Source organism: Equus asinus, chromosome 17 (genome assembly GCF_041296235.1).
Source record: "Equus asinus isolate D_3611 breed Donkey chromosome 17, EquAss-T2T_v2, whole genome shotgun sequence".
Classification (NCBI taxonomy): Eukaryota; Metazoa; Chordata; class Mammalia; order Perissodactyla; family Equidae; genus Equus; species Equus asinus.
Genome location: NC_091806.1, coordinates 38003449 through 38028404, shown reverse-complemented (window position 1 = coordinate 38028404; position 24956 = coordinate 38003449). Strand labels below are relative to the sequence as shown.

Sequence of the window (24956 nt, the reverse complement as noted above, 5' to 3'; positions counted from 1 at the left end):
TTTGGCCATTCTGGATAATACTGCTAACATAATGCATCAACAACTTTTCATGTGGACACATGTTTTCATTTCTGTTTGGTATCTATCTGGGAATGGAATTGTTGGGTCATATGTTAAGTCTGCCCTTAATCTTTTGAGCTACTGCCAAACTGTTTTCCAATGTGGCTGCACCAATTTTCTATCTCAGCATCAATATTTGATGGTTTCAATTTCTCCACATTCTCACCACCACTTCTTATGTCTGTCTTTATTTTTTCCATTCTAGTAGGTGTGAAGTGATATCTTTCTGTGGTTTTCATTTACATTTCTTTAATGACAAATGATGTTGAGAGTTTTTTCATGTGCTTAGCACACTATTTTCTTTGAAGGCATACCTATTCAAATTTTTTGCCCGTTTTAAGTTGGGTTATTTTTCCTTTTTATAATTGAATTGTATGAATTCTTTATATATTCTGGATACGAGTGCCTTATCAGCTATAAGATTTGCAAATATCTTCTCCCATTCTGTGAGTTGTCTTCTCACTTTCTTCGTGGTGTCCTTTGGAGTAGGAAAATTTCTAATTCTGAAGAAGTCTGATTTATCTGGTTGGGTTTTTCTTGGTTGCTTGAGCTTTTATTTTTATAGTTAAGAAATCATTGGCTAAACCAGGTTCACAAAGACTAACTCCTTTGTTTTCTTCTAATAGTTTTCTATTTTTAGCTCTTATATTTAGGTCTTTGATCTATTTTGAGTTAATATTTTGTTTGGCGTAAAGCAGTCTCTAACTTTGTTCTTTTACATTCTTTTACAATGAATTGGCATGTGTCCTTCTTCTCATCTTTCAAAGAGTCTTTGAAGAAAAGTTGTTATTTCTTTTTAAAATGCTTAAAAGAATCACCATTGAAATCATATGGCCATGGGCTTTCTTTGTGGAAAATTTTAAAATTCCTAATTTAATTTCTTGTTATAGATCTATATAGCTTTTGTATTTCTTCTTGATTGAGTTTCACTAGTTAGTGTCTCTATAGGAATATGACTATTTCATCTAAGTTATCTAATTTATTGGCATACAGTTGTTCCCAGAATTCCCTTACAGTTCTTTTATTTCTTCCCAGTTGGTAATCATGTTCCCTTTTTCATTTCTGATTTTAGTAATTTCTTCTCAGAATTTTTCTTGTTCAGTCTAGCTAAAGGTTTTCCAATTTTGTGGATCTTTTCAAAGAATACCGCAATCCACTGATTCATTATTCTTGTGACTGCTGTCTGGTTTTTGTTTGCCTGTTTGCTATTTTCTGTTTATCTGTTTAGTGACTCCTTGATCTCTTCTGTGAAGTCTGTGTTTTTTGTAATCTGTGGACATTGGACTTTCTGCTTGATTGACTTAATGACCAGCTAAGGATTTAACAGATATCCTTAAGAGTCTTAAAATGTAAGTCTCTTATTCCTTTATGTTAGGCTGTGTGTGTGTGTGTGCGTGTGTGTATGCATTGGGGCAACTTCAGTATTTTAAAACTGTGTCTTAACCTTTCCTTCTTATTTGCACAGAGCCTTAAAGTGAGGAGCCAGGGACTTCTTAGGTCTTATACATATACACAACCCTGAACACATGCATGGCTTTCTAGATTTTCAGGGATCTATCAGGAACTTTTTAAAGCTCCCTGTATGTACCGCCTTCCTGCTTTTTTTCTTTTAGTTCTTTGTATTTAGCTTTTTCATTGCCCCAATTGCTACCACTGCCTCTGACAGCTGTGAATTAAACAATTCTGATGATTGCTTTTGACAAACACCTTGGGATTAGGGTTTCCTTCACTGAACGAAACTTACGTCAGATCGAATAAGGAGAAGATCTATGAGTGGGGCTTTTCCAGATAGTTGTCAAGCAAACCCAATAGTGGCAATTTTCTGGGGATGAGGCTTTTGATTTCCAATCCTCTTCTAACCACTCCATAGCCTGTTATGCTACTGGTTTTTACAGCTGTCATGGTTCTAAGGCCTGTGCTTTTGAGGGATACCATGGAGAAGAGAGTTTGGAGAGAGGAATGGGAATCAGAAAAGTCAAAACAAGGCAAATATCAAAAAAAAAAACACTAGAGAGAATCAATGAAATCAAGAGTTTGTTCTTCAAAAGATCTACACAACTGACAAAAATTTAGCTAGATTAGCTAAGACAAAAAGAAGACTCAAAAAAAATAAAATTAGAAATAAAGGAGAAGACTTTATTACCAATTTTACAGAAATAATACAAGGATTATAAGAGAGTAATATGAAAAATTTTACCCCCAAAAAATCAGGTAACCTAAATGAAATGGACACACTTCTAGAAACACACAACCTACCTACACTGGATCATAAATAAATAGAGAATAGGAAGAGTCCTACAGATAGTAAGGAAATTGAATGCATAATTAAAATCCTTCCAAAAAAGAAAAGCCAAGGACAAGATGGTTTTACTGGTGAAATCTACCAACATTTAAACAAGAATTAACATCAATCTTTTTTTGTGTTTTTTAAATTTTTCTTGCAGTAACATTGGATTATAACATTGTATAACTTTCAGATGTACATGATAATATATTTCAAATTCTGTGTAGATTACATCACGTTCACCACCCAAAGACTAATTATAATCTATCACCACACGTATGCCTAATCACCCCTTTTGCTCTCCCCTCTAGCAACCACCAATCCAATCTCTGTTTCTATGTGTTTGTTTGTCCTTGATAATCTTCTACTTGTGAGTGAGATTATATGGTATTTGACTTTCTCCCTCTGACTTATTTCACTCAGCATAACACCCTCAAGGTCCATCCATGTTGTCACAAATGGTCGGATTTCATCATTTCTTATGGCTGAGTAGTATTCCACTGTGTATAAATACCACATCTTCTTTATCCATTCGTCCCTTGATGGGCACCTAGGTCACTTCCAAGTCTTCATTATTTTGAATAATGCTGTGATGAATACAGGCATGCGTTTTTTATGCATTTGTGTTTTCAAGTTCTTTTGCTAAATACCCAGCAGTGGGATAGCTGGGTCATATGGTAGATCTATTCTTAATTTTCTGAGGAAATTCCATACTGCTTTCCATAGTGGCTGCACCAGTTTACACTCTTCACCAGGAGTGTACAAGTGTTCCCTTCTCCCCACATCCTCTCCAACACTTGACGTTTCCTGTCTTGTTAATTATAGCCATTCCGATCAGAGTGAGGTGATATCTCATTGTAGTTTTGATTTGCAATTCCCTGACAGTTAATGATGTTGAACATGTTTTCATGTACCTGTTGGCTATCTGTATATCTCCTTTGGAGAAATCTCTATTCAGATCTTTTGCCCACTTTTTATCGAGTTGTTGGGATTTTTGTTGTTGAGACGTATGAGTTCTTTGTATATTTTGGATGTTAACCTCTTAATTGATATATGGTTTGCAAATATCTTCTCCCAATTGTTAGGTTGTCTTTTCGTTTTGTTGACGGTTTCCTTTGCTGTGAAGCAGCTTTTTAGTTTGATGTTGCCCCATTTGTTTATTTTTTCTTTTGTTTCCCTTGCCCGTTCAGACACGGTACTTGAAAACATGCTGCTAAGACCAATGTCAAAGAGCATACTGCCTATGTTTTCTTCTAGAAGTTTCATGTTTTGGGTCTTACTTTCTAGTCTTTAATCCATCTTGAGTTGATTTTTGTGCATGGTGTAAGCTAATGGTCTACATTCATTCTTTTGCATGTAGCTGTCCAGTTTTCTCAACACCATTTATTGAAGAGATTCTCCTTTCTCCATTGTATGCTCTTGGCTCCCTTGTTGAAAATTATCTGTCCATATAGGGGTGGGTTTATTTCTAGGCTCTTGATTCAGTTCCATTGTCGTGTGTGTCTATTTCTGTGCTAATACCATGCTGTTTTGGTTGCTATAGGTTTGTAGATATTTTGAAATCAGAGAGTGTGATACCTCTGGCTTTGTTCTTTTTCCTCAGGATTCTTTTGACTATTCAGGGTCTTTCGTTGTTCCATATAAATTTTAGGATTCTTTTTCTACTTCTGTGAAAAATGTTGTTGGAACTTTGATCGAGATTGCATTGAATCTATAGATTGCTTTAGGAAGTATGGCTATTTTAACTATGTTAATTCTTCCAAGCAGAGAGCATGGAAAATATGCCCATTTCTTTGTGTCTTCTTCAATTTCCTTCAACAATGTGTTATAGTTTCCCATGTACAGATCTTTCGTGTCTTTGGTTAAATTTATTCCTAGGTATTTTATTCTTTTTGCTGCAATTATAAATGGAATTGTATTCTTAATTTCTCTTTCTGCTACTTCATTGCTAGTCTATAGAAATGCAACTGATATTTTTATGTTGATTTTGTATCCTGTGACTTGACTGTATTCATTTATTATTTTTAAAAGTTTTATAGTGGATTCTTTAGGGTTTTCTGTATATAAAATCATGTCCTCTGAAAATAGTGACACTTTCACTTCTTTTTTCCAATTTGGATCCCTTTTATTTCTTTTTCTTGCCTGATTGCTCTGGCTAGGACTTCCAATACTATGTTAAAAAAGAGTGGTGAAAGTGGGCATCCCTGTCTGGTTCCTGTTCTTAGAGGGATAGCTTTCAGTTTTTCTCCATTGAAAATGATATGAGCTATGGGTTTGTCATATATGGCCTTTATTACGTTGAGGTGTTTTCCTTTCTTACCCATTTTATTTAGAGTTTTTATCATAAATAGATGCTGTATCTTGTCAAATGATTTCTATCTATTGAGAAGATCATGTGAGTTTTACTCTTCATTTTGTTAATGTGGTGTATCACATTGATTGATTTGTGGATGTTGAACCATCTCTGCATCCCTGGAATAGAACCCACTTGGTCATGATGTGTGAACTTTTTAATGTATTGTTGTATTTGATGTGCTAGTATTTTGTTGAGGATTTTTGCATCGATGTTCATTAGTGACATTGGCCTGTAAGATTCTTTTTTTGTTATGTCCTTGTCTCGTTTTGGTATCAGGATAATGTTGGCTCTATAGAGTGAGTTAGGAAGCCCCCCCTTCCATTTTTTGAAAGAGTGTGAGAAAGATACGTATTAAGTCTTCTTTGAATGCTTGGTAGAATTCACCAGGGAAGCCATCTGGTCCCGGACTTTTATTTTTTGGGAGGTTTTTGATTACTGTTTTGATCTCCTTACTGGTAATTGGTCTGTTCAAATTCTCTACTTCTTCTCAATCTAGTTTTGAAAGGTTGTATGATTCTAAGAATTTATCCATTTCTTCTAGAATACCCAATTTGTTGGCATATAGCTTTTCATAGTATTCTCTTGTAAACTTTTGTATTTCTGAGGTGTCTGTTCTAATTTCTCCTCTTTCATTTCCGATTTTATTTATCTGAACTTTCTCTCTTTTTTCTTGTTGAGTCTAGCTAGAAGTTTGTCAATGTTCTATATCTTTTCAAGGAACCAACTCTTGGTTTCATTATTTTTTTCTGTTGTATTTTAGGTCTCTATTTCATTTATTTCTGCTCTGATTTCTCTTATTTCCTTCCTTCTGCTGATGTTGGGTTTGTTTGTTCTTCTTTTTCCACTTCCTTTAGGTGCACTGTTAGATTTTTTTTTGGATTTTTCTTGTTTGTTGAGGTAGGCCTGAATTGCTATAAACATTCCTCTTAGAACCGCTTTTGCTGTATCCCATAGATTTTGGCATGTCATATTTTCATTTTCATTTTTATCCAGGTATTTTTTTCATTTCTTCTTTGACTTCTCCATTGACCCAATCATAGTTCAGTAACATTTTGTTTAATCTCCACATTTTTGTGGCTTTTGTGCTTTTCTTCCTGTAGTTGATTTCTAGTTTCATACTTTTGTGGTCAGAAAAGATGCTTGGTAGTATTTCGATTTTTTTAAATTTATTGAGACTTGTTTTATGGCCTAATATGTGATCAATCCTGGAGAATGTTCCATGTGCATTTGAAAAGAATGGAATGTTCTATATATATCTACTAAGTCCTTCTGATCTAATGTGTCATCTAAGGCCAATCTTTCCTTATTGATCTTCTGTTTGGATGATCTGTCCGTTGGTTTAAGTGGGATATTAAAGTTCCCCAGTATTATTGTGTTACTGTCTATTTGTCCTTTTATACCTGTTAATAGTTGCTTTATATATTTAGGTGCTCCTATGTTGGGTGCATAGATATTTACAAGGCTTTTGCCTCTTGTTGGATTGTTCCCTTTATCATTATGTACTACCCTCCTTTGTCTCTTGTTACACTTTTTGTTTCAAAGTCTGTTTTGTCTGATATAAGTATTGCTACCCATGCTTTCTTTTCTTTGCCATTTGCATGGAGTATCTTTTTCCATCATTTCACTTTCAGTTTGTGAGTGTCTTTAGTTCTGAAGTGTGTCTCTTGCATACAGCATACATAGGAGTCATGTTTTTTATCCAATCAGCCACCCTATGTCATTTCATTGGAGCATTTAGTACATTGACATTTAAAGTAGCTATTGATAAAAATGTATCTATTGCCACTCTGTTACTTTTTTTCTGGGTGTTTTAGTAGTGCTTCTCTGTTCCTTTCTTCTTCCCTTGTTCTCTTCCTTTGTAGTTTGATGGCTTTCTTTAGTAATATACTTGATTTCTTTTCTCTTACTTATTTGTTTACTTATTATAGGTTTCTGGTTTGTGATTACCATGTGGTGTGTATAGAATATTCTACATATATTGCAATCTATATTGAGTTGATAGTCTCTTTATCTTGACCTCTTTCTAAAAGCTCTACTATCTTACTCCCCATCTGCATATTTTATGTTTTTGGAATGATATCTCATCTCTTGTTTTGTGTGTCTTTATCGATTACTCTCTTATCATTGAAATAGGTAATTTTAGTACTTTTGTCTTTTAACCTAAATATTATCTTCATAGGAGGTTGATCTGCTATCTTTACTGTATTTTAGCCTTTACGAGTGATTTTATTGCCTAGGGGTTTTTTTGTATAATTTTTTTACCCCTATTTGTGTTATTCTCTTTCACACTTAAATAAGTCCGTTCAGCATTTCTTGTAGAATTGGTTTCTTGGTGACAAAATACTTTAATTTTTGCTTGTCTGGGAAGCTCTTTGTCTCTCCTTCCATTCTGAATGATAACTTTGCTGGGTAGAGTATTCTTGGATGTAGTTTTTTTCTTTCAGCACTTTAAGTATATCAAGCCATTCTCTTCTAAGCTGCATGGTTTTGACTGAGAAGTCCACCAATAGCCTTATGGGCTTTCCTTTGAATGTCACTTATTGCCTTTCCCTTGCTGCTTTTAGCATTCTCTCTTGATCTTTAATTTTGGGCATTCTAATTATAATGTGTCTTGGTGTGGGCCTCTGGGTGTTCATCTTGTTTGGTGTTCTCTGTGCTTCCTGTACTTGGATGTCTGTTTCCTCCCTAGGTTAGGAAAGTTTTCACCTATTATTTCTTCAAATAGATTCTCTGCCTCTTTGTCTTTCTCTTCTCCTTCTGGGACACCTTAATATGAATGTTAGTGAGCTTGATATTGTCCCAGACTTCCCTTAGATTGCTCTCATTCTTTTCAGTTCTTTTTTTGTTTTATCTGTTCAGCTTGGGTGATCTCCTGTAGTCTTTCTTCCATCTCCCTGATACATTCTTCCATATCATTTACTCTGCTCTTGAGTCCCTCTACTGAATGTTTCATTTCCATTATTGTATTCTTCATGTCTGATTGGTTGTTTTTTATATTTTCTAATTCTTTGTTGATGTTCTCACTGTGTTCATCCAGTATTCTCCCAATATCTGTGAGCATCATTATGAGTTTTTGTTTGAGCTCTTTCTGAGGTAAATTGCTTATTTCTGCTCCATTTAGTTCTTTTTCTGGGGGTTTGTCCTATTCCCTTGCTTGGAATGTATTCCTTTGCCTCCTCATTATGCCCCTTTCTCTGTGCTTATATCTATGTATTAAGTGAGTCAGTTATGTCTCCTGGTCTTGGGGAAGTGGCCTTATGTTAGAGATGACTTTGGAGGCCCAGCAATGTGCTTCTGTCTCATCACCAGTCCAAATGATGAAGAGTGACCCCTATTTGGGCTGCTGGCATCCTTCTGCTGTGGCTGGGTTGCTCTTACTACAAGTACCCAGGGAGTCTAGTCTTTCCCTCCCTGGTCGGTTATTTGTAAATTAGGTTTGGTGTGCTCCAGCACCATTGGCTACAAGGTTTAATAGTACACTCCTGTTGCACTTTTCCAGTTAGTTGAGTATGTACCCAGTTTAGCTAGTTGCTAGGCTCAGGGGCTTACAGTTGCTGTATGCCTCAGATGTGCAAGGTTGTTGTCAGCTCTCTTAGGATTGCAGCTTAGTGTGGCTGACCCTAGGTATGGGAGCACCCAATTGTTTCAGACTTTGGAAGGTGGAGCCAATCCTCTATGTCACTGATTGTGAAGCACAGGTCTTCTGCCACTGATAAGCCCCAGCTCCCACAGGTCCACACACACTGTCAACACAGCCCTGGTCCGTGCATACTTCTTGACCCCCTGGAGCATACACATTTGCCCAACTGCAGAGGCCCCACCTCTCCACCAACTCCCCCCACAGTTCATCTGGTCCTCACACAGGCCCTGCCCCACAGAAGTGGACACACTTATCTGCTCATAGAGGATTGAGGCACCCAATCTATGCAGGCCAACAAGTAGCCTGAGGGCTTGCTGTTGGGTGGGGCCAGTCCCTAGGGCAGGTTGCCTTCTCTGGCAGAACTAGATTAAATCTGTTCCCTAGTGGGTGTGGCAGACCCCTGGGTTTATATGCCAGGGGAAGAACTCCAATGGCATCTGCCAACTTCTGAGTCAGTATGCCTGTACTAGGTCATAACAATGGCCGCCACCAATGTCTCAATCTCTGGAGAGGTCTCACTTTTCACCAAGATATACCCAGGGCCTACCAGGTGAGTCACTTTTCACCAAAGTACTGTGCGGCTGTCTTTTTGGTGGTTTTTGGTTGCTCTCTGAGATGGGTGAATTTGTGCATGGGCCCATTAAGAATCAGGTTTCCTTGGCTTTTGTCCAATAGCTTCTCTGGGGGTATTCCCCCCTTGTGGTTAATAGCCAGCAAAGGCAGATAGTAGGACCCTCACTGGTGCTGTCTGAAGGATGCTTACAGCTGTAATGTGCCCCCTCTCAGGACCCCACTACTCCAGGGATGGTTGCATACCTTAGGGTGACTTCCTCCCTGCCAGCTTTGAAGCTCTACCACATCGGAAGGTGGCTTTTTTCACTCTAGAGGGAATTTCTGCCTCTCCCTCCTCAGTCATGACTGTCCCTTGTTGAGGAGGTTCTTTTTATCCAGTTCTCAGTTTTCCCTCCAGGGTGCTTTCTCCAAGAATAGTTGTAAACTGGTTGAGTTTGTGGGAGGAGGTGAGTTCAGAATCTGCCTATGGTACCATATTGATAAGATCTCCTAGCACCAACCTTTATCAAACTCTCCCAACAATTCAAGAAGAGGGAACACCTCCTAAGTCATTCTATGAGGTCACCACTACTCTCCTTCTAAAGCCAGATAAAGTCATTACTATAAAACTACAGACCACTATTTCTTATGATTATTGATGCAAATATCTTCAAGAAAGTACTAGCAAACCAAATTCAACAGCATATCAAAGTGGTTATATAACATGACCAAGTGGGACTTATACTTAGAATGCAAGGATTGATAAACATATGAAAATGGATCAATATAATATACCATATTAACATAATGACAAAATCAATAACACATGATCATCTGAATTAATACAGAAAAAGCATTTCACAAAAGTCAACATCCTTTCATGATGAAAACATAGAAAAAACTAGCAATAGAAGGAAACTACCTCAAAATAATAAAGGCCATCTACGAAAAATGCACCATCAAGATCATACCCAACAGTAAAAGAATGAATGCTTTTCCTCTAAGATCAGGAGCAAGACAAGGATGCCTGCTTTTGCCACTTCTAATGAACATAGAAATGGAAGTCCTGGTCGGATTATTTAGGCAACAAAAAGAAATAAAAGTCATCCAAATTGGAAAGAAGGGAGTAAAATTATCTATTTTCACAGATGACTTGCTCTTATATGTAGAAAATGCCAAAGAGCCCATACACAAACAAAAAAATCATTAGAACTAAGGTATGAATTCAGCAAACTTGCAGGAAACAAAATCAGCACACAAAAATTACTTGCTTTTCTATACACTGACAATAAACAATCTGCAAGGGAAATTGAGAAAATAGTTTCATTTATAATAGTGTCAAAAAATATTTATGCATAAACTTAAGTATAGAGGTGAGACTTGCACACTGAAGACTACAAAACACTGCTGAAAGAAATTGAAGATGACACAAATAAATGGAATTATACCCCATGTCCATGGATTGGAAGATTTAATATTGTTACCATATAGGTACTGAATAGATTCAATGCAATACTTATCAAAATTCCAATGATATATTCTTTTGAAGAAATAGAAAAAATCCACCCTAAAATCCATATAGAGTCTTAGGGAATCTCAATAGCCAAAACAATCTTGAAAAATAAGAACAAATTTGGAAGTTTAATAATTCCTGATTCAAAAAATATACAAATCCATGATAATCAAAACAATGTGGCACTAGTTTAAAAATAGACACAGAGATCAATAGAATAAAAGCCCAGAAATAAATCCTCACATATATGGTCAAATGATATTCAACAAGGCTGCCAAGATCCTTAAATGAGGAAAGTACAGTCTTTTCAACAAATAGTGTTGGACTAATTAGGCAAATAAATGAAGGTGATGGGCCTGCCCCATGGTGTACTGATTAAGTTCAGCACACTCTGCTTCAGCAGCCCAGGTCCGCGGGTTCAGATCCTGGGTGCAGACCTACACCACTCGTCAGCCATGCTTTAGCAGTGACTCATATACCAAATAGAGGAAGATTGGGACAGATGTTAGCTTAGGGCAAAATGCCTCAAGCAAAAAGAGGAAGATTGGCAACAGGCGTTAGCTCAGGGTGAATCTTCCTCAACAACAACTAAAAGAAAAAAACCTCAAGTTGACCCTTAACTTATTCCACATATATACAAAAATTAATTCAAAATAGATTAAAGACCCAATTATAAGAGCTAAATTATAAAACTCTTAGAAAAAAAAGTATAGATTGAAATTTTCATGACATTAAATTTGGCAATGATTTCTTGGATATGACACCAAAAGAGTGGGAAACAATGATAAAAAATAGGTACATTGGACTTCATCAAAATTAAAAACTTCTGTTCATAAAAGTAGACTATCAACAGAGTGAAAAGGAATGGAATGGAGCACATGGAATGGAGAAAATATTTGCAAAACACATATCTGATATGAGGTTAATCTCCAGAATATATGAAGAACTCAACAACAAAGAAACCAATAAATCTGATTCAAAAATGGGCAAAATACTTGATTAAACATTTCTCCGATAAGATATACAAGCGGACAATAAGCACGTGAAAGGATGCTCATCGTCACTAGCCATTAGGAAACTGCAAATCAAAACCACAATGTGATACCACCTCACACCTACTCAGAAGGCTATTGTCAAAAACAAATAAAGAAACAAACAAAAATTAACACTTATTTGGCAAGAATGTGGAGAAATTGGAACATTTGTGATTTGCTATTGGGAATGTAAAATAGTGCCACCACTGTGAAAAACAGTATGGTAATTTTTTTAAAAGTTATTGCATGGGAGATTTTGACCAGAACAATTAGGCAAGAAACAGAAATAAAAGATATACAAATTAGAACGGAAAAGCAAAACTCTCACTCTCTGCAGATGACATGATTCTATACATAGAAAACTCTAAAGAATCCATCAGAAAGCTATTAGAAATAATCAACAACTATAGCAAAGTTGCAGGGTACAGAATCAACTTACAAAAATCAGTTGTGCTTCTCTACTCTAATAACAAACTAGCAGAAAGAGAAGTCAAGAACACCAGCCCATTTGCAATTGCAACAAGAAGAATAAGTTATCTAGGAATAAATTTAACCAAAGAGGGGAAAGACCCAAACTATATAGTGTGGGAAGCATTCCCCCAATCTAGCTGCCATTGTATTGTGACAAGGTCTGGCAATGGAAGGAGAATCGTGCAAGGCACTTCTCCAGGGAACATAATTCTTTAAGCAGAATCCTTTGTCCTCCTTTCTAAATCCTATTACTGATTAACGTCTTCCCTCTGTCCTGGAAGCCTTGTTAAAACAGGCAGAACTAGCAATAAACATATCTCAAAGAACAAACAACAGCCCCCAAGGATGAGGGGGTCTATATTCCGTTAATTATATACTCGCTGTCCTAACTTCTTTGAAGACTATGAAACTACGTAACCTCTTCCTAAAAAATCGATATGTATGCTGCACATCTGGTATGTAGATAACCACCTTTGATTATCACCTTTAGTCACGCACTGCCCCTCATCTATTGTTCCCATGACGACAATAGTTAGACCACCTCGTGTGATTTTTTCCTATATAAGTGTACCCTGTCCCAGAAATAAATTGGACTTGCTTGCAACTGCATCGAGTCTCACGTCTAGCACTTACACTTTCGCCGACGCCGTCTCTCCCGTGGGAACCTGGACTTTGCCAAGGCTGGACCCCGGCAATATAAGACATTACTGAAAGAAATCAAAGAACATGTAAAGAAATTGGAAGATATTCCATGCTCATGGATTGGAAGAATAAACATACTTAAAATGTCCGTATTACCTAAAGCAGGCTACAGATTCAATGCAATCCCAATCAGAATCCCAATGACGTTCTTCACGGAAATAGAACAAGGAATCCTAAAATTTACATGGAGCAAAAAAAGACTTCAAATAGCCAAAGCAATCCTGAGGAAAAAAAACAAAGGTGGAGTCATCACAATCCCTCACTTCAAAATATACTACAAACCTATAGTAATCAACACAGCATGGTACTGGCAGAAAAACAGACACATAGATCAATGGAACAGAATTGAAAGCCCAGAAATAAAGCCACACATCTATGATCAGTTAATCATTGACAAAGGAGCCAAGAACATACTATGGAGAAAGGAAAGTCTCTTCCGTAAATGGTCTTGGGAACACTAGACAGCCACATGCAGAAGAATGAAAATAGGCCATTATCTTGCACCATACACAAAAATTAACTCAAAATGGATTAAAGACTGCAATCTAAGACCTGAAGCCATAGAACCCCTGAAAGAAAATATAAGCAGTATACTTTTTGATATCAGCCTTAGCAGTGTCTTTTCGAATGCCATGTCTACTCAGGCAAGGGAAACAAAGCAAAAAATTAGCAAATAGGACTTCATCAGACTAAAAATCTTCTGCAAGGCAAAGGAAACCGTAGAGAAAATGAAAAGACAACCCACCAACTGGGACAAAATATTTGAAAATCATGTATCTGACAAGGGGTTAATTTCCAAAGTATATAAAGAACTCATGAAACTCAACAACAAAAAAAGCAATCCAATAAAACAGTGAGCACAAGATATGAACAGACTTTTCTCTAAAGAAGATATACAGATGGCCAACAGACACATGAAATGATGTTCAACATCACTAATTACTAGGAAAATGCAAATCAAAACTACAATGAAATATTACCTTACACCTGTCAGAATGGCTATTATCATGAAGACAAGAAATAGCAGATGTTGGAGAGGATGTGGACAAAAGGGAACGCTCATACACTGCTGGTGGGAATGCAAACTTATCTAGCCACTATGGAAAATAGTATGGAGATTTCTCAAAAAATTAAAATCATATAATCCAGCTATCCCACTACTACTAGGAATTTATCCAAAGAACTTGAAGTCAACAATCCAAAGAGATTTATGCACCCTTATGTTCATTGCAGCATTATTCACAATAGCCAAGATGTGGAAGCAACCCAAATGCCCATCAACTCTAAAATGGCAAACTAACATGGTATATATATATATATATATATATATATATATATATATATATATATACCATATATACATACATATGTATACATATACATATACATACATATATATATATATATATATACCATATATATATATATACACATACACTCAGTGGAATACTACTTAGCCATAAAAAAGGCAAAATCATCCCATTTGCAACAACATGGATGGATCTTGAGGGTATGATGTTAAGTGAAATAAGCCAGAAAGAAAAATACTGCACGATTTCACTCATATATGGAAGATAAACAAACACATGGAGAAAGAGAACAGATTAGTGGTTACCAGAAGGGAAGGGGACTGGGAGTGGGCAAAAGGGGTAATGTGGCACATACGTATGGTGATGGATAAAAATTAGGCAACTGGTGGTGAGCACAATGCAGTCTATACTGAAATAGATAAATAATAACGTACAAGGTGAAATTATACAATGTTATCAACGTTTATGATTTAAATAAAATAATTGAAAAAGAAATTAGTCTCAGAATTACCATACAGTAATCTGATCAAGCTATTCTACTTCTGGATATATACCCTAAAATAGTGAAAGCAGGGACTTGAACAGAAAATTGTATACCCGTGTACACAGCAATATCATTCACAAGAGTCCAAAGTTGGATGCAACCCAAGTGCCCATTGGCTGATGCCTAGATAAATAAAATGTGGTTTAGATATACAATGGAATAATATTCAGCCTTAAAAAGAAAAGAAATTTTGACACATGACTATAACATGGGGTGAAGTTTGAAGACATTTTGTAAAGTGAAATATCTAGTCACAAAACAACAAATATTGTCTGATTCCACTTATGCGAGATTCATAGAATAGTTAAATTCAGAGAGACAGAAAGTAGAATGGTGGTGGCCACAGGGCTAGGGGGAGGTGGAAATATGGAGTTAGTATTTAATCAATACGGTTTCAGCTGAGGAAGTTGAAAAACTTTTGGAGATGGAAGTGCTAGTGTTTTTGCAACAATGTAAATGTGCTTAAGGCTATACACTGACACACAACCTAAGTGCCCATCAACTGATAATTGGATAAAGAAGATATGGTCTATATATAAAATGGAATGCTACTCAGCCATAAAAAAGAATAAAATCGTCCCATTCACAGCAACATGGATGGACCTTGAGGGTATTATGTGAAGTGAAATAAACCAGATAGAGAAAGACAATCTCTGTATGACTCCACTCATATGTGGAAGTTAAACATGCAGACAAAGAGAACAGATTAGTGGCTACCAGGGAAAAGGGGAGGTGGGGGGTGGGCACAAAGGGTGAAGTGACTGAGAAATAATAATGTACAACTGAAATTTCACAAAGTTGTAGACTATCATACTCTCAATAAAAATTTTTAAAAAATGTAAATTAAAAAAGGTAAATTGTAGACTGTGAATATTATACCACAAAAAAAGTGACCAACCTCAATATATTTAGTGGGACTCAGCCTTTTCTTTAAATAAAAGCTCCTGGGATTGTTGCAAGGTATTGGTTAGTGCCCACAGTTCTGGAAAAGTTGATGCTGACAATTTTTCCAGTGTTCTCATTGCTTTTACAGAGGAGTAGATTTTCAGGTGCCCTCGCTCAGCAATTCTGGAGGTGCTTTACCCTTATTTTTGCTTTCTCTTTGTCTAACCTATTTTCTGCTCATTTGGTCTCCTTTCTGGCATTTTTGCATTATGGATTACATTTATTATTTTAATTATCATTCATTTGTTTTCTCGTAACATTTTCCTTTCTGTATTGAAAAATTGCACAACTTGCTTCCTTTCTTTATTGGTAGCTCTTGATTGTTTTCATTCTTACTCGAAATCTGAAGTCACTCCCTTCACCCATCTCCCAAAGAACACAAGGAATTTAGAAGCCAACTTTCATCATTCCAATCCCAAATTTTGCTTTTTGGGGATCTGGTATTTTATGTTTTGTCCTCTTGTTTAACCTAATACATTAGATATTGTTGTTCTCATTTTGCACAAACAATGTGTGTACATGCAAGTTCACCGGTTTCTTTGCTTATCATTCCTTCTTCTATCGTGGAACATCCTTCTGGGTTTCATATGCCTTACTTTAGAAGCACATCATTTAGAAGTTCTGTTCAGCAAATGTCTGTGCTGGTAAACTCTGTCAGGTGTTTATTAACTGAAAATGTCTTCATTTTACCCTTGATCTTGAAGTACGGTTTGGGTGCAGAACAAAATCTAGATTTATAGTTGTTTCAAACATAGTTTTCTGTGGTTTTCTGGCTTGCATTATTACCACTCTAATTGCCATTACTTTGTGTGTGACCTGAGTTTTCTTTTCTACTACTTTGAAGATCATCTTTGTTCTTTGCTATCTTTCGATTCACTATACTGCGTTTCAATATAGATCCGTTAAAGATACAGTTTGGTGTATGTTATATGACCTGTACCTGTGGGTTTAAGTATTTCATCAAAGAAAATATATAGTTTGTTGTCATTCCATATGTTGCCAATTTTACCTGTCCTCCATTTATTATTTTCTCTCTTTCTAGTCCTCTAATTATACGTATTCTAGAAGTTTTAATTCTTCACTTCTAATTTTTTAACCTGTATTCTATTATGACCATTTCCTTGTCTCTCTATATGGCTTCTGGGTGATTTCTTCAGATTTACCTTCCAGTTCACTAATTCTCTTTTCAGTTGTTCTTTGCTATTTCACACTTGACTAGCTTTGTTTAAATATCAACATCATCTTTATTCACACCTGAAATTAGTCATGTCGCTTTTTGCAGTTTATCTATGCTTTCTCGCTTTTGTGATTCCATTTATACTTGAATATTTTATCCATATTTACTACATATTCTGTATTTGATTATGCTAATATCTGATGCATTTGGTGTTTCTCCTCAATACATCTCATGGTATCTTTGTTTTTGTGCATTTGGTGATCTGTGACTGTGATGATATATTCAGATGATCTTAATCTGTGGAATCTTGGAGATTTATGCCAAGAATACCTGCTTCCTTCATTGTGAACTCCAGTGTAAGACTTATTCAGAGACAGATGGCTTTGTACAATATGGGCTTTTTGGTGTGATTTCTCTTTTCTTCCTGCCCTTTACTTCTCAGAACTATACTTGTGCAGAGAGTTACAGCTATCAACTGGCGCGTTCACTCTCAGGATTATAAACAATAATATATGTTTCCTACCTCAATGAGCCTCTTGTATTTGAGAAGTGTACGCTGAAAATCTGTGGCCATAGGGTCCTGTTTCTTTGACACTCTCTCCACATTTCCCCAGAATTCATCCTTGTGAATCTTGGTGGTTTCCACAGTGATTTCACCTGTGTTATGGAGATTTTAGTTGTTTCCTAGTTTCAAAGTGGAGTTCCAAATTTCTTTCTCCATGTTGATATTGGAAATTTTCTAGAACAGAAGAAGAAACATTGACTTTTTTGGTTACATCCTCTTCTTTACTTCTTGATCTTAACTATTTCGTCTCTTTCACGTTTGCATTGCTTATGAATTATTCATTATACTTTTCTATATTCTTATTTTTTTAAGTTTTACTGATTTACTATTTAGTACTTTACATTCTACTGCTTTCCAGAACTCAGAATGTATATTTAACCAAAATTAAATTAATATTTTAAATGATTGATATTTTATTTTAATTTGAACATTTTCTCTATCTATCTTTGAAACTGACTCATTTTTTACTGATTTTCATCAGTTTTATTGCTAGATAACTAATAATGTAGTGCCCTTGGCCATCTGAATATAAACATAGGTTAGTAATCCTTTCCAGAAATTCTGAATTCTTTTCCAATACACAGAAAATTTGTGCTGCTAGAACATTCTTTTACTTTCTGCTACCAACATTGCACACATCTCTAATCTTGAGAATTTACCAAGCACCAATGAAAGCATAAATGGTATCAGAATTGATTGTGGCTTTGCAGAGTCATAACCGGTTTGACTTCCCACAAAATTCATGGAAGTGAGCCACGCAAGATCTGAATATGGACTCAGATGAGTAGATAAAAATGTTCATGTGACTTTAACCTATCTCCACATAACCTGATTGGGGTTACTGTATTGGGAGAAAAAGTGGCATAAGAGTAGTGGCATAAGGTTGTGCTTTGAGTCTCAGAAAGATAATTTTTTATGTCCTTGCATTGACAAGTCAGGATTTAAAGCATTTTAATGGGACAAGAGATTTAAATTCCTGGTGCCAGGGAATTGATTCAGAATCATAACTTCCATCCCCAAAGTCCAGAGTTTATAGAGTATAATCCAAGATTACACAAATTGTATTTAATAAAGATGAAGATGGAGAAAGTTTCCAGCTCTGAGAGCCCTCTGAGTCACAGTGTTCTGATAAGAAAAGGAAGACTACAAAATACATTAAATTGGAATGCAGGTGATTCTGTACACTTTGTTGCTACTATAAATTTTCTTTCAAAGGGGAAATGGCTATACTCAAGGGAATATGTATTAATATGGATAGAGATAAAATCTGAGTGCAGACTTGATGCATGAACTGGAAGACATTTCCCGAATTTGCGGGGCCCAGCCTATTCATCTCAATTTTATCCATATTTCTATCTCTCCAATACTTTCTAGCATCTTGATGTCACAAGGCATTTATCACTCTTCTCTCTTTCTCTCCTTGTTCTACTTTCTCAGCTAGACTACAAAATAATGACGTTTGCGAAGATGTTCTAATAGCTCTTATAATAAAGTAAGGGCATGTAGACCAGAGGTTGTTCTATCATTTCCATGACCTCATCTTAAATTACATTTCTTATTGTAGCACCTTTTCTGCTGCCATGACAACCATGCAAAGGATGGAGCAGACCATGCCAGGGGCTGGTCCTAATGTGTACCAGCTGGGACAGGTTGCTGATCGGAACGCATATCTGTGGAAAGGGATGTCAGAGAAGTTCTTGAAGGGGGAACCCAAAGTCCTTGGGGTAAGTCAGTTGAGGATCTGAGAGAAGACACATCATGTTTTAGAAACACAATAGATCAAACATAAAACAAATACTCTGTCCCAATAGCCTCATAATACATCAGGCAGCCCTAAGAACATCAGAATTTGGTGTTCAGGCCCTTTCATTTGAAAAATGATTCAACATTTTATTGCATCTTGCTCTGATTTAGTTGAGTTAAAATAGAGTGACTTCATATGTACTGTGAGGTTGTGGGTCATCCATGATAACTATACTTAACTTCAGCATGGAAGAGTGGAAAAAGAAAAGGACACATGTACACTAGCTGGTGTCCCAGCCACAGACCTTCCTGATGGTTGATGGACCCATATTGTTACTTTCTCTTTGGGGAATTTTCTTAGCCTTCTTCTATCCTCTGTGCATTGCTGTCTGGAGTCTCAGGTGGATGTGCCTAGAGGAAATAGACCATTTAAAGAAACACAGGTTAGTGAATGTGGGAGGACAGTGAACACAGAGGTTTATCTCTAGTCCAAGCTTTAAATCAATGAGGCAAAGTCATTAAGACACCTTGGATCGTTTTGAGTGCCAAGGGGTACTATGTTACAACTTCTCTATTTTAGACCCTGAATCAAGACCCCTGAATCCTCAGGCCCCAGACCCCAAGAAAATGGCATATTGCTATTCTCTTTGTCTTCCCTTATACATACTCTCCTTCCTTAGATTACTTCTCCTTGCTGGAATATTTGCTTCTTAATTTCTGGATCACTTCTTTCTGAGCATGTGCAAAGGAGAGTAACAGTTTTGGTAGGAGTAGCATTATATCTAGGTATCACAAAACACCTCTGGGTAGGTCCTGGTACGCTCCTTTTTTTACTTTGAAATTCCTGAGGCAATTGGGATAGATATACCAAGACATAGTTTTAGTAAATTAATATATCCACAATTCTTTATATGAAAAAAATGACAAGAAAATATCAAGAAGACCATCTGACTATTTCAAATGTTAGAGAATAAGGATAACTTAGTGGTGGAAAGGGGATGGCTTGGGCTCTGTTTTTGTGGTAGATAATCAGGTTTTACTTTCTTCTTTGTTTCTAGGTTGTGCAGATCGTGATTGCCCTGGTGAACCTCGGCTTGGGAATAATAATGATTAGTGTTTGGCTCTCATTCACTGAATTTTATTATGACCGTCCCATATCAGTGGACTCAGGGTACACAATTTGGGGATCGGTGATGGTGAGCAGAATACCGCTGGATATAGTTGGAGACAGTATAACATAGTTGTTAATATCCTGTGTTTTGGAATCATATCGTAACCCTATCTTGTAGTTCTTTAACTTTGAGAAAGATCTCTAACCTCTTTTGACTCAATTTTCTCATGTTTAAAGTGGTAATAATAATATAAAACTCATAGAAAGCTAGGCAGACTAAATATTTAATGTATATCAGGTAGGATATATTACAGCAACATGTACCAAAAAGTCCAAACTGTAATCTGTAATGGATTAAACATTGAAAACGTTGATTATTTCACAACAAGAAGCCTGGTGGCTAGTCAGGGTTGGTTAATTCAGGAGTTACCTCATTGAGGTAACCTCATTGAGGACTGCTGGCATATCATATCAGATATGTTGGCACATGTCATTGTTCATAAATGTTTTATAATGCATAAATGTTTTCTATTCCCAAGCCAACTATGGGCAAAGGTCATGAATTTCCCACTATTTGCTTGGACTAATCGAGATTCACCTCTATGGCTGGGAAGGGTTCATTGAAGCTCTTGGGAGACTGAACAAAATGAGGATTTTGTTAGCAAGGAAGAAAAGGGGGCATGGCTGGTATGCAGGACATTTGTAGTCAACTATCAGACCTTAGCAAGAGGTTAGCTTAGCAAATGCAAGTGCTGTTAGCTAAATTTTTTCTCATAACTTTAATATCAATAACTATAATTAAAACTGAACTAAAATTAAAGAAATATTAAAAATTTCCCCCTGAACAAAATGCAGAGTTTCTCTGCAAATTGAGAGTGTAAATAGAATATAAAGTATCAAGTTTTACCTACTGACAAGAGGAAAATGCATGTATAAACTGGGTTTGTGTTAGAATCAGGGAACTTATTCAAGTCTGCAGAATTTCTATTTATCTACAAAGTTGAGAATGAGATCGTTTAGAGTCTAAAGCCTATAATGAGCTGGTTTTATGTGCCTCCTCACCTGTTTATAGAAAAAATTCAAGATCTGAAGAACAGTAAATACTGTTCTCCTTCTGGGCAGTTGTGCAATGCTTTGTTTATCTCATCATACTGATGTCAATAATAGCTTTTATTAAACTCGTACTATGATCTAGGCACTCTGCTAAGTGCTTTATATTTGCAATTCCATCTCAAAAAAAATCATCCCAAACTTCTGAGAAAGGATTTATCATTGTCCTCATTTTAAGGTTAAAAAAAATTGCAACTTAGAGAGATTAAGTAACTTGCCCAAGATCGCACAATTTTGTGGTATGGCAATCAGGGCTCAAATAGAGCCAGTCTATTTCCAGTATTTCATTCATCTGACCACTCTAGTTTTCTGCTTCCCCTTTCATTTCTTTTTCAAGACCACATTGGAAACCAGTTTTCATAATTTACACCTTTACACATGTTCAGTAGATTACCAGGAACTGCAGGAGCTGTGTTTGTCAATTGAGGCATCACTCGGACTCTTGTAGGTATCCCACTAGAGGAGCCTTTGTTAACTGGGGAAACATTATTTTTCTGCTACCTTCAGGTGTTCTTTCAACCTTCTTTGAGAAATCTCACCTGTGATGTGTCTTTTTTTTCTCCCTTATGTGGACAAGAACAAACACGAAGAAAGAGTCACAAATTTCTCTTCTATCTGGCTCTTTACCCTCCAGTAGATCTAAATCTCCTGTATCAGTATTATATAAAATTATCCCCTTATTAGTCTATTTGTTCAAGTTTTATTTTGTGTACTTTTAGAACATCATAATCTTTTCTTTCTATATATCTTTCACATTCCTTGTTAAGTTTTTTCTCTCAGAAGCCTTATATATTTTTTGCTATGGTAAATGAAATTATCTTATGAAATTCTATATTCAAACACACATATATTTATAATGTGTATACATAATTTCTGTATATAATTATGTTCCCATGTGCCTCACTGTATTTTCCTATTTATGGTAGTTTTTAGTTGATAACCTTGGATGTTTTCAGTATAAGATATTCATATTTAACAGTAATTTTAACCATTTGCTTCAATTTTTTTATATAATCATTTTGGTTAATATACTAAGAATAGTGATACATAATAGTCTCCATCTTTATCTTGATTTGACTTTGTGAGATGGCCCTAGTGTTTCCCATTAAACATGGTAACGACTTTAGACTGAGATAGATGTTCTATCATGTTATGGAAAATGCAACACTTCATATTTTATAAATAATGTTTAAGTCAATAATAATGTTGAATGCTATGAAATGTCTTATCAAGACTATAAACATAAATGGCAATTAGCATGTGAGTTTTCTCCTTAAATAGTTAATTTCATAAATTATAATAATATTTCAATATTAGAATAACTTGACATTTTAAGAAATACTCCATATGTTTATGATTCAGTTCATATAATACGACGGATTATTCTCCCTGTTCTTTTTTTCCAGAGGAGATTTAGTTTACATTAATCATCTCTATGTCTTGGTATTTTGAAATCAGTTGAAGAAATTTATCAAGCTGTTTCATTAGATCAATCCTCTTTTGTATTAAGATAGAATTTTTGAAACATCTGAAATTAAATTTGGAAAGCAAACCCAGAAACTGAAACCGTTAAGAAAGTCTAAGGCAGCGAGACCAATTGAGTTGACTCCAGTCATTTTACCTAAGTGAAAATAATTACCCAATTGATGGTGTCAAATGAAATTGTATATTCTTATCATCATCTAATATAGAATTTAAAATTTTTCTTTGCTGCAATTTTCTTTACAACTTTGAATAGTCAGTTTAAAATGAAAACAATCATTAGGGTTTTTTCTTTTGTAATACCTTATTAAATTTTGGCACCATATTAGAGGTACTTCATATTAGGAACTGAGGATCTTCCTTTATATTTCAATCCCCTCAGATTAAATACCATCACAGTTAGACACTTTCTGAAAGGCTTGACAAATTCTCCTGTGACTCCATTTGGTACAATTTCTCTGTTGTTTTGGGGAAAAGGGTACCATTATTTACAAACTTTTGTGTCTCTTCCAATGTAATTAGTCTGTTTAGCATATTTATCACATTTTGGGACAAGTTTTGGTATGTTATGCCTTCAAATATTTGTATAACATTTTTTACCTGTATTTTTCTCCTTGTTATTAGTTTATTATTTCAGGGTCCTTGTCAATTGTAGCAGGAACTAGAACTACAAGAGATGTGGTGAGTAGCATTTCTTGGTTTCTGTCCCAAAGGAAGAAAGATTAACCTCCTATGTATTCTGCCAGAAGAGAAAACAAATTTTGTGTGTTTTTAAAAATCAGAAGAGATTCTAAGTTTTACCTAGTTGGATTGGTCTTTCAAAAATTGGAATAAAAAATTGGCTGATAATAGAATTACTGACATGAGAAGGTATAGTTTGGGAAGGCAGTTGCTGAGAGAATCTTTATGGAAATACAGAGAATTCCTGAAAGAACCGTCAAATGGATGGGTCATACAAACCTACAACTTGAGATCCAGCCCCTCATGACAGTGGCACCAAGTGTTGGTGTGGCATCATATTTATTGTCTTGGATGAAAGTTTGTATTCCAACTGTAGGCAGAGAGGATTTTGATTCAGTTTGCCACCAAAGAAATTCACAATAAGGCTGTTAAATAAGAAGCAGGAAATTTAAAACAATAAAAGGCAAAAGCCTAGATCTCAACAAATGTTTCTGCTAGGTAAAACCACATTGGAGCTTTCTCCACTCAAAGGATAATGAATATCAAAGTATGGAGATGATCAATATGGCTTTTCCAAATCTGACCTCTATTTGCCTCCCTAGCATCTCCTCTAGGTATAACCATTAAAATCTACCTCATGTGACAGCCATACGACGCCTCTCATACTTTCCTGAGGAATTTTGGTTCTTATTAAAAGCCACCAAAACTTGTCTGAGAAAGAGAACGTAGGAAAAGGAATACACAGCAAAGGGAGATAATACGCAAAAGGCATGGAGGCATGAGAGGCAAGTGGAATTTAGAAAATAAGTCAGGCACCTGAAACAGTACATGGTAGGAGATGCACACAGACAGGACTGTCCCGCTAAAGTGTAAAGGATATTGAAAACCCAGCTAAGGAGATTGGAGCTGATTTCATGTGCCCATGGGAGTCATCTGAAGGATTTAAGTGTGGGAATAACAGGATGATATTTGTGTTTTGGCAGGAGATTAGAGTTGAAACTACCATAAAGACAGAGACAAAGTTAGGAGACGATTGCAATAATCAAGATGGAAAAGATGGTTGGACACGAAGTGATGGGTGTAAAGTGATTGATGAAGATATAATGGAAGATGTTGCTGGATTAATTGATTTTCCTTCCTTTCTAGGTCCAAGGTAGCCTAGGACTAAACATCACCAGCTCTGTGTTAGCTGCATCAGGGATCATAATCACTGTGATCAGCATGAGTGTTTTTTCATCTCGTTACTATTACTGTCACAACAATCAGAAGCCAATGAATTGTTCCATGCTTGTAAATGTTTTAATGGTTAGTGCTTCCTCTTTTCATGGGATACTGTGGTGGAAGCAAGGCACAGGAGCCCTGGGTCTGGCAAAAGTAACCATCAGTATTCCCTAATTGATGAATCACTTTGAAAAGTTAGAAGTGATTGAGACATAGGGCGATCTTTTATTTAGGAATCAGGCCCACATCTCATCTCTCTCTGTGTTCCTTCTGTAAATGTAATAAGGGAAAGTAGGAAGAAAGCTTATAGTTGAAGAACACTCACTCTGTAATAACTAACGTGCTAAGCATTTTGCATAAGTTTTCCCATTTAATTTCAAAACACTGGTAAGTATGTCCTGTTATCCATTCTAAAACTGGAGCCCAGATGTCAGCCTCTATATGTCCCAGGGAGC

General features: G+C 36.0%; 1 protein-coding gene across 1 annotated transcript in view; it reads left to right on the top strand.

The window, feature by feature from the left end:
• The window catches only part of LOC106844391 (membrane-spanning 4-domains subfamily A member 4A-like), a 34702-nt gene that overhangs the window by 3800 nt on the left and 5946 nt on the right, over positions 1 to 24956 (top strand). The window contains exons 2-5 of the mRNA XM_014861799.3: positions 18718 to 18877; positions 19955 to 20092; positions 23224 to 23280; positions 24427 to 24585. Of these exons, the coding sequence (XP_014717285.1) occupies positions 18734 to 18877; positions 19955 to 20092; positions 23224 to 23280; positions 24427 to 24585 (498 nt within the window). The 5' untranslated portion in view covers positions 18718 to 18733. The remainder of the gene's footprint in view (positions 1 to 18717; positions 18878 to 19954; positions 20093 to 23223; positions 23281 to 24426; positions 24586 to 24956) is intronic.